The 9,829-nt window shown below is 40.9% G+C and overlaps 1 protein-coding gene across 1 annotated transcript; it reads right to left on the bottom strand.

The window, feature by feature from the left end:
- Window positions 1-288: 288 nt before the first annotated feature.
- LOC111162093 lies at window positions 289-7,283 on the bottom strand. The gene is made up of 3 exons (XM_022526316.1): window positions 7,245-7,283; window positions 6,897-7,156; window positions 289-464 (listed from the first exon to the last, which is right to left on the bottom strand). Exons 1-3 carry the CDS (start codon window positions 7,281-7,283, stop codon window positions 368-370), a joined length of 396 nt encoding a protein of 131 aa, XP_022382024.1. The 3' UTR covers window positions 289-367.
- Between the last annotated feature and the right edge of the window lie 2,546 nt (window positions 7,284-9,829).

The raw sequence follows: 9,829 nt of genomic DNA, 5'->3' as shown, positions 1-9,829 counted from the left end.
CCCCCCCCAACCCCCCCCCCCCCCTCCCCCCCCCCCCCCCCCCCCCCGCCCACCTCTTCACATAAATAAATATCTGTTCAGGGGAGAAGTGGTAGTAGGTCTACTACAGGATGGCAACTCTATCTAGAAAATTAACGTTCAAATGAAAACTGTTCATTAATGTTCTAATTAATGTTCAAATGGAAACTGTTTTTTCTCAATTCTTTTATAAATACCTAATTTCATCTGCCAAACCATTTGCACTAAGACTCCTAAGAATCCTTCAGCCTACAAAGATCTAGTTCATTTTCCATTTGTTACCTTTTTTCACCAAAGTCCAACATTATTAGGTCATCCCTCAGAGAACTGGTCTGTTCCTCAACTATTCTCATCCTTTCCTGAAGTACTGTGAAAGTTTCAGAAGCTGTAGCATTGATGTGGGTTGGAGAGAGGACTGGTCTGGACACTGTAGTTTCCATATGCACCTGAGATTAAAGTCACAATATTAGTACAGTAGGTTTTATTATGGTTCAAAATAGTCATTGTTCCTTCTTGTGGGGGAATTACATATCCCCGTCCTGTTGAAATCAGGAATGGCCATGTGTCTTGTTTTGGTCAATGTAATGTGGGTGGAAACTTTAAGAGCCAACTTGTCATTCATCATCTCCTGCTTTTTCCCCCTCCATGAGATAAGCAACAACCCAGATAGGGCAGCTTCGTGTGCCAAGATCCTAGAGTGAAGACATGAAGAAGTGCTATGGCCTGTCCATGACATCCAGTGTGACTGGGCAATAAGTGTGTGTTGTTATAAGCCACTGAGACTGTTGAGTAGTTTGTTATTGCATCATAATCTATTCTAGCCTGTCTGCTACTATTAGACACATACTAGGACCTATGACTTGGCTAAGGGAATTATCATTTCTTTCATTAGCAGCCATCATCATTTTAACATATTCCAAGCAAACTTTCAGAAAAACATCCTATACTTCTTAGACTTCTTAGACTTCTGAGCATTTGCTTCAACTACAAAGAAGCAGTGATTTAAAAAAATAATTTGCAAACTTAATCATAGCCTAGCAAAGACTCTTCTGTAGCTATTGACATAAAATTTCCAGTCTTCTCTCCCAAAACTGTGTAAGAGTACTTTTTGAAATATTAGTAATAGAATTAGGCAGAATTAGCATAGAAGAAGCAGTCCCAACAAATAGATGAATCATGGGCCCAAAGTTCAACGACAAGGTCACTGGGGAAAGAAATTTTAAGGACATTTTCCTGCAACTCCAACCTGTATAGATGTTTCTATACTAATCCAACTATAAACCTTAACCATTATTAGCAACAGTGCTCCTACGAATACATGGTCACAAAGATACCACTTTGGATATTAGGAACACATTTTTCTCTCTCCCATTTGCTGTGTAATCAGATATCTCTCTTCCCCTCACTTTCCAGGCAGTGGAAGTGGTGACTACCTCAGGTCCAAGTAACTGAAAGCAGTCTCCATCACTCAAGGAAAGAATTAAATAAGGGGGAAGACTGGCGGCAGGATTTAAAAGGGGTGAGAAGCATGATGAGGGGCAGTGAAGAGACTGAGCTTCTTCCCAATATCAAGAACATTTCTTTTTTTTTTTTTAAATTAACATATAATGTATTATTAGCCCCAGGGGCACAGGTCTGTGAATCGCCAGGTTTACACACTTCAAAGCACTCACCATAGCACATACCCTCCCCAATGTCCATAACCCCACCACCTTCTCCCTGCCCCCCTCCCCTCGGCCACCCTCAGTTTGTTTTATGAGATTAAGAGTCTCTTATGGTTTGTCTCCCTCCCAATCCCATCTTGTTTCATTTATTCTTTTCCTACCCCCCAACCCCCCCACCACGTTGCATCTCCACTTCCTCATATCAGGGAGATCACATGACAGTCGTCTTTCTCTGACTGACTTATTTCGCTAAGCATAATATCTTCTACTTCCATCCTCGTCGTCGCAAATGGTAAGATTTCATCTCTTTTGATGGCTGCATAGTATTCCATTGTATATATATACCACATCAAGAACATTTCTTGAAATAGCTCTCCAATCACCTTTTATCTCCCCACAAAGGTCCCAGAGAATGGCCTAGTTTCTTTTTCTTTTTTTTTTTAAACTTTAGTGAGGAATAATTGAATTGTGTATATTTAAAGTATACAATGTGATGATTTGATATACATGTACACTGTAAAATGGTTACCAAGATCGAGATAATTAACACATTCATCACCCCCCACAGATAATAACATAGTTAACTTTGTGTGTGTTGTGTGTGTGCTAAAGATCCACTCTCACAACTTTCAACTATACAACATACTATCTTACCATGCTGTACATTAGATCCTCAGAACTTACCTGAAGAGATAACCTACAGAATGGTAGTAAATAATAGCATACCACAGATTTGATAAGCAATTAATGTCTAAAATATATAAAAACTCATATAACTCAATAGCAAAAAAGCAAAGAAATTTTTAAAAATGGGCAGAGAGTCTGAACATTTTATCCAAAGACAACATACAGATGGCCAATAGATCAATGAAAAGGCGTTCAACATCACTAATCACTAGGAAAATGTAAATCAAAACCACAATGAGATATAACCTCACACCTGTTACACCTGTTAGGATAGCTATTATCAAAAAGACAAATAGCAAAATGTGGTCCATATACACTATGGAGTATTATGCTTCCAACAGAAAGGATGCATACCCAACTTTTGTATCAACATGAACATGACTGGAAGAGATTATGCTGAGTGAAATAAGTCAAGCAGAGAGTCAATTTTCATATGGTTTCACTTATTTGTGGAGCATAAGGAATAACATGGAGGGCATGGGGAGATGGAGAGGAGAAGGGAGTTGGGGGAAATTGGAGAGGGAGATGAATCATGAGAGACTATGAACTCTGAAAAACAATCTGAGGGTTTTGAAGGGGTGGAGGTGGGAGGTTGGGTGAGCCTGGTGGTGGGTATTATGGAGGGCACGTATTGCATGGAGAACTGGGTGTGGTACATAAACAATGAATTTTGAAAAGAAATTTTAAAAAATTTTAAAAATTAAAAAAAAGATAGAGTAGTATATAAAAAAAATAAAGCTATAGTTTTATGTAAAAAAAAAAAAATTTCTACCAGACTCCTTGGTAACAGGTAATATATTTTAAAATCTACTGTGCACTATATTTCAAATGCTTAAGAAACATTTGCTATGTGAAGAGATAACCAATTAAATGAATAAATTAAAAAAAAAACCCAAAAAGACAAAAAAAAAAAAAAAGTGAAGATGTGGAGAGAAGCGAACCCTCATATACTGTTGGTGGGAATATAAAATGGTATGGCCATTATGGAAAACACTATGGAAGTTCCTCAAAGAATTAAAAATAGAACTATTATATGATCCAGCAATCCCACTCCTTCGTATATATCCAAAGGAATCAAAAGCAGGATTTTGAAAAGGTTATCTGCTCACTCATGTTCAGTGCAGCATTATTCATAATAGCCAAGACAGAGAAACAACCCAAATGTCCCTCAACAGATGAATGGACAAAAAAAAGTGATATAAATTATTATATTTTTTAGCCATAAAAAGAAAACCCTGCCACTGACAACAATATAGATGAATCTAGAGGGCATTAAGCTATGTGAGATAAACCAGACAGAGCAAGAAAAATATTGTCTGATATCATTTATATGCAGAATAGAAAAAAGTTGATTTCATTGAAACAGAGTACAATGAGCTGGAGGGAGGGGGAAATGGAATGATGTAGGTCAAAGGGTACAAATTTTCTTTTTACTCTTATTTTAGTGCTTCTGACTAGGATTTCTCTTTTGTTCTCTTCTATGAAACAGAAAGCATTTCTGACACATATAATCTGAATTTGTTAAAAGATTTTCTGCTAATGATCAGCTTAAGGACATGGGGGCAAAGAAGCTATTATTAATTTCCTATCATGCTTTCAAAATTTCCTGAAGAGAAAGACAAAGGTATATATAGACAGTAACTGTCTTTGGATATACAGAGACTTGAAGTAAGTTACATCTAGGTTTCTGAAAAAAGGCAGATTTGGAGACTCCTGCTCATGCTACCACATGTACCAGGATAGTGTGTTCCTCAGGTAATGGAAGAGCCTCCATGAAATCAGGGTTAAAAACAGAAGGGTAACAGTGGAGAAACACCACATGGGTTTACCTTCCTTCTACTTTCTATCACTTGCTGTCTTGTTACTGCCCACCTAGAAATATACCAGGCTTGAAGTAGGGAGAGAATTTAAAGTGTTTAGTAAGGTTTGGTGTAGACAGAATTGGCTCCCTTGTTCTCTCTATAAAAGAAGCTGAAAATTTCATGTCCCAGCATCCCTTGCAGCTGGCACAGCCATGTGACACATTCTGGAATGAGGCTTTAGGCAAAAAGTTTGCAAGGAGCTTCTGGGAAGGCTTTTGTTTTTCTGATAGGAAAAAACCTGAAATTATGGCATTGGTCCTTTACTTCCACATTTGAGGCCCAGAACTCTCAGAGCTCTTTTTCAGTCAGCCATGCAGTGCCTCACTTTTAAATATAAATAACAGAGTCACGGATCACCAGCATCTGAGAAATACAAGGAAAGGCCAGAGAAGTTCAGATTAACCTGACCTTTTTTAGTTTTTCTTTTCTTTTCTTTTTTTTTTTTTTTTTTTTTTTTTTTTGGAGAACTATTAACAACCAACCTCTGCTTATTTGAGAAAAATAAACTTTTGCCTTTTGTGTTAGTCATGTTTTTCTGTTCCTTGCAACAAAAATGTTCCTGAAACACAGTAGCCCCAGGCAACAGTTGGTGGAGAAACAAGTAGAAGGAAGTGGTAAAAGAAAGGACAAGCACTGCGGGAGATGTGAGGGAGGACCATTTCTCTGGCAACTGTGTTAGGCTGAGGCAGCTGGTTATAATATTAAGGGTGGCCTCTGTTAATTTACATCAAAAGCCAAGTGTAAAATACTATACAATACATTAGTCCATTTTAGGGAAAAAAATACAAGAAATGGAATACAAGTTTCCCATATATTTTGAATGGGATACAGATTCCCATCTCTCTCTCCTCCCTCATCTGGCAGGCCCCACACACAGTCCACTGGCCACGTGGCAGATCCTCAAAAGCCACAGCTCAAAAGCTCGTAGTCTAAGAAGTACATACAGTCTTACAGGAAAAGAACCTAGCTCTAACTGCTAATTGCTAACATGCTAATTGCGGCAAAGACACTATAGCTTGACTTACGTGTGCTTTGATGTTTTTGAAAAGGTGCAAATATCATTGAATGTAGTCTTGAACCCAAGGCCTGATGCCTGATTGTAACGATAGTAAAAATACTAAGATATAAACTTTTAGTTTTTAAAAAGTGCATTCATAGCTACTTTCATCAACATATCATTATTTAACACAATTCTGTTTCTGTATTTAGGAGAGTATTTCTATTCAGCTCCTAAGTAGGTTACTTCATTGAAAGGATGGCGTGAACAAGACCAAGGTCTTAGGTCATATACTAGTAAGAGCCAGGTGACTTTGAAAAGTCCAGAAAGAGTACACAGTGAGTACAAAGATCCTTACAAACAGTAAGGAGTTCAGTCTGACTGGAGAGGAGTAAGTGAAGGAGAGAACTCTAGAAGGTGAGGTCAGAGGGTAATAAAGGGACCAGATCACATGAGGTCTTAAAGGCTATTATAAAGTTTTGGCTTTTACTATCAGTGACTCTCAGAGCCATTGGACTGTGAAGAGCAGAGGAGTGCTGTGATGTAACTTACCTTTTGACCGATCACTCTGGGTACCCTCCCACGAGGGTGCGAGGACAACCACAGAGGTAGAAAGCTCCGCTGGGAAGCTGCCACAATAATCCAGGCAGCAAGTGCCACTGGCTAGGACCGGGGTGATAGCCACAGAAGAGTAAGACGTGGTCAGAGCCCAGACATGTTTTAAAGATTGGTTTTGCCGATCGATTTGATAGGAAACATGAGAGCAAGGAAACAACTGGAAGGGTGGTGTTGCCATTCATGGAGACAACGGAAGCCTGTCAGAAGAGTTAATTTTAATGAAAGATTGAGCTGTTTTGGAATTGTTAAATTGAAAACAGGAAAGATGACCCATACAAGACTGAACTTGTTAATTCAGAGTTCAGAGGAGAAGTGCGCGCTGGGGATAGAAATTTTATAATTCTCAGCATACGTGCCACTGGTAAAGCCACAAGACCGGCTAACAGAACAGAAAGGACGGAGGGAACGGGGTGTCCCTGGGAGCTCACAATTAACAAGTAGGGGGACTTGTTGTGTGTGTGGGTGTTCAAGCTAGTCTGAGTCCTCCGAGGTAGTCAGATTGATTTCTCCCTATCTTCAGAGTTTAGCACAGTGCACGGGACACCGTCGCTGGCAAAGAACCGGAAAACTCAACAAAAATTTAATGAACAACCATCCTGTGCCAGCACAGGTGCCAGGTACTGGGAAAACGTCAATGTACGAATGCCGGTTCACCTACATTCTAACAAGCAGATCCGGGGATATAACTGGTGACAAAAATTATACAAACAACCCCCCCCCCCAAAAAAAAAACCCGTCGAAATGTCTTTCCTAAGAACCTATAACCTCCAACCTAACATACGAAGAAAAGTGGTATTGGGGCTTATCGGAAAGTCTTCCCGGGCGTCTGCCCTCCGTCCCTCAGAGCCAGTCCAAGCAAACTTAGCTCCTAAGCGGTTTTCACTGCATCCAGCGCAGAAGCGCCATAAATCAGGGTCCTGAGGTCCGGAGGGCGATACTAAACTCTGACAACAGGATGAGAGGGCGGCAGGAGGAGGTGATGGGGGTCTTGGCTGAGCCGCCAACTCTCCCCCGCAGGGCCGGCACCACGTCCACGGCCGGGAGCCTTACCTCACACTCCATCTATCAGCCAGCAGCTCTGTCCCTCCGCCGTCAGGCCGGTTTCCATGGAACCAACACAGCGCTTTAAACCAACCCGCTCCGGCGCGGTAGCTCCTGTACGCAGGCGCATCCGTGGCAGCGCATGCCGGGAATTGCAGTTTTCCCGGCCCAGGAGGGCCCTCCGCCCGGGGCGGCACCCAGGCCGGAATCCGGCTGCGCGCACGGAACGCGCAGCCCGGTGACCCGGATGACGACAGGGCTCCATTGTGCTCATGAGCGAGGCATGGCGGGATATGTAGTTTCCGCGCACTCACCTCCCGGATTGTCCTGTCCGCTTTTCAGAGTTCCTGGTCTCACCTGGACGAACGTGCGGCGTTTGGGTAATTTGGCAAACATGCCCGCAACAGGAGAGACTCCCTGATTAGAAAGTGTTTTTAGTTTTAGGAGGACTAAAGTATCAGGTAACTTCTAAACGATAGGAAATTAACAGATTTCATTAGGGAGCCTAAGAAATGGTAAAAATACAACGTTCAAACATTCTTTTCTTTGAAGGAAAAGCCAAGAGCCTCCTCATCCTCGTCCATGATGGCCAGAGAGTAAAACACATGTTTTCTGATGTTTTTTGTCTCATCAGCATAATATATTTCTTGCCTTCTCGACAGGGAAGTGAATGGGTATTTCTAAATATGACTGTAAATAGCTAAGAAACAAGAGAGCATTGAAAATAATACTGCAGCCGTTTCAGCGTTGTTTTGCTCTGAGAGTGGGAATTTACACTTAACGACGAGAAGCCTTCTACAGTGAGAAGACAAAAGGGCTTTGCATTTAGGGAGCTCAAGAGAACACCTGTTATCAGCATCAGGGCAATTAATGCATTTCTCTCCTTCCCTTGGGGGCGCTGCTGAGAATAGCTTTAGCCTCAGATGAACGCAGTCAGAGTCCAGATGTGCCGTCATTTGCCAAGCAAGTGACGGACTGAAATGCTCTGGCTGTTCCGATTCTTCTGATAACCAATCCTCCAGACGAAATAGAAAGAGTGACTATCAAACCACAGCTTTAGGATGTATTCATTAAGCTGTGAACCCATCTGGTCAAAGAGAAATGAGTGCTGCATACATTATTCAGGTGAAGGGACCAAATAAAGCTTTTAATAGGAAAAGTGGGAAAGTACTCTAGAGCGTTAACACAAAAAGCTAATTATTCTTTATGTACATTTTCTCTTTCAATGGTCTCTGATTTCTCTGGGGAGATGAGGGCTATGTGTATGCACTCGACAGATAGCCACACACTTCACTGTAATGAGCCCTCACCTTCCTGAGTCTCCATAGTAAGCAGCAGTCAGGGAGCCAAATTGTTTAAATTTACTGTTTTCCATTTCCTTTCCTCTTTCCACCATCTGGCAAAACATATAAGAACTTAAGCAATTACAAAGTTAGAAAAGAGAATGCATTCTTCAATAAACTAATTCATCTGGTAGAGAATCAGTCCTGGATACCTGAGAATTCATTACATAAAAGGTCTGTTTTTATTTAAGTGCCTAAACATACTGATTTTTTTTCTGATTTCACTCTTAATTTTCTATTGATAAAGGCTTTTTATACTTCTTGACCCATTGATAAAACAAGGTCTTTTCAGTCATGGAAATCTTGAGATTCCATGAATACCATCTCCTTTCTCACTACAATACCACGGTAAACTTCTTTTTTTTTTTTTTTTTTTTTTTTTTACCACGGTAAACTTCTAATTGGTTTTCTGATCACCCTTCCCAATGCAACCTTCGTACAGCTTTGAAAATTATCTTTGAAAGTACAGACGATCCTTCAACAACACAGTGGTTAAAGGTGCTGACACCCCATGCATTTGAAAATTCATATATAACTTTTGACACCCCAGAAACTTTAATAGTTTACTGTTGAAGACTTACTGATAATGTAGAGTTGATTAACATATATTTTCTGTTTTTATGATAAAGTATGCTAGAGAAAAAATGTTAAGAAAATCATGAGAAAGAGAAAATACATTTACAGTATTGTATTTTTTAAAAAATCCATGGGGGCACCTGGGTGGCTCAGTGGGTTGAGCCCCTACCTTCAGCTCATGTCATGATCTCGGGGTCCTGGGATCAAGCCCCACGTCGGGCTCTCCGCTCAGCGGGGAGCCTGCTTACCCGCCCCTCTGCCTGCTGCTCAGCCTACTTGTGATCTCTTTCTCTCTGTGTCAAATAAATAAAAATCTTAAAAAAAAATCCACATATAAGTGGACCCATGCAGTTCAAACCCATGTTCAAAAGTCAACTGTAAATCTCAATTATTTTAGGCCTTGCTTAAAAACATTTAATAGTTCTACTTTTGAACTAGTAGTTTTCCACTGAGCAGGATGAAACCAAAACTACTTATAATTTCAGCTTAATCCACCAGCCACATCTGCAAGTAGTAGCCCAAAGGACCCTTGAATTCAAGGTTAGCAGCATGTCTCTGTGCCGGCAGGCTCTGCATCCTCTGCATCCTCTGCCAGCACGCCCTTTTTCTTGTCTGTCTGGTGAAACCAACAGAAATTTAACCGCTTTAGTGATGCCATTCTATTCCCTCCCAAAGTACTCAACTGTATTGCTTTATAATTGTCAGTGTGTCTTATCTCTCCTCAAGTAACTTGAAGCCAAGAGGTTTTTTTTTTTAATTTATTTATTTGACAGACAGAGTTCACAAGTAGACAGAGAGGCAGGCAGAGAGAGAGAGGGAAGCAGGCTCCCTGCTGAGCAGAGAGCCCGATGTGGGACTCGATCCCAGGACCCTGAGATCATGACCTGAGCCGAAGGCAGTGGCTTAACCCACTGAGCCACCCAGGCGCCCAAGCCAAGAGTTTTGTTCTTATTTTGATCTTATTATTTTCAACACCAAGCACAGTGCCTGGCATACAATAGAGTCTTGATAAGTCCTCCATGT

The sequence above is a fragment of the Enhydra lutris genome, unplaced genomic scaffold, assembly GCF_002288905.1.
Source record: "Enhydra lutris kenyoni isolate GAN:26980312 unplaced genomic scaffold, ASM228890v2 scaffoldscaffold1, whole genome shotgun sequence".
In the NCBI taxonomy this organism is placed as follows: domain Eukaryota; kingdom Metazoa; phylum Chordata; class Mammalia; order Carnivora; family Mustelidae; genus Enhydra; species Enhydra lutris.
This window is presented reverse-complemented; position numbering and strand designations above follow the sequence as displayed.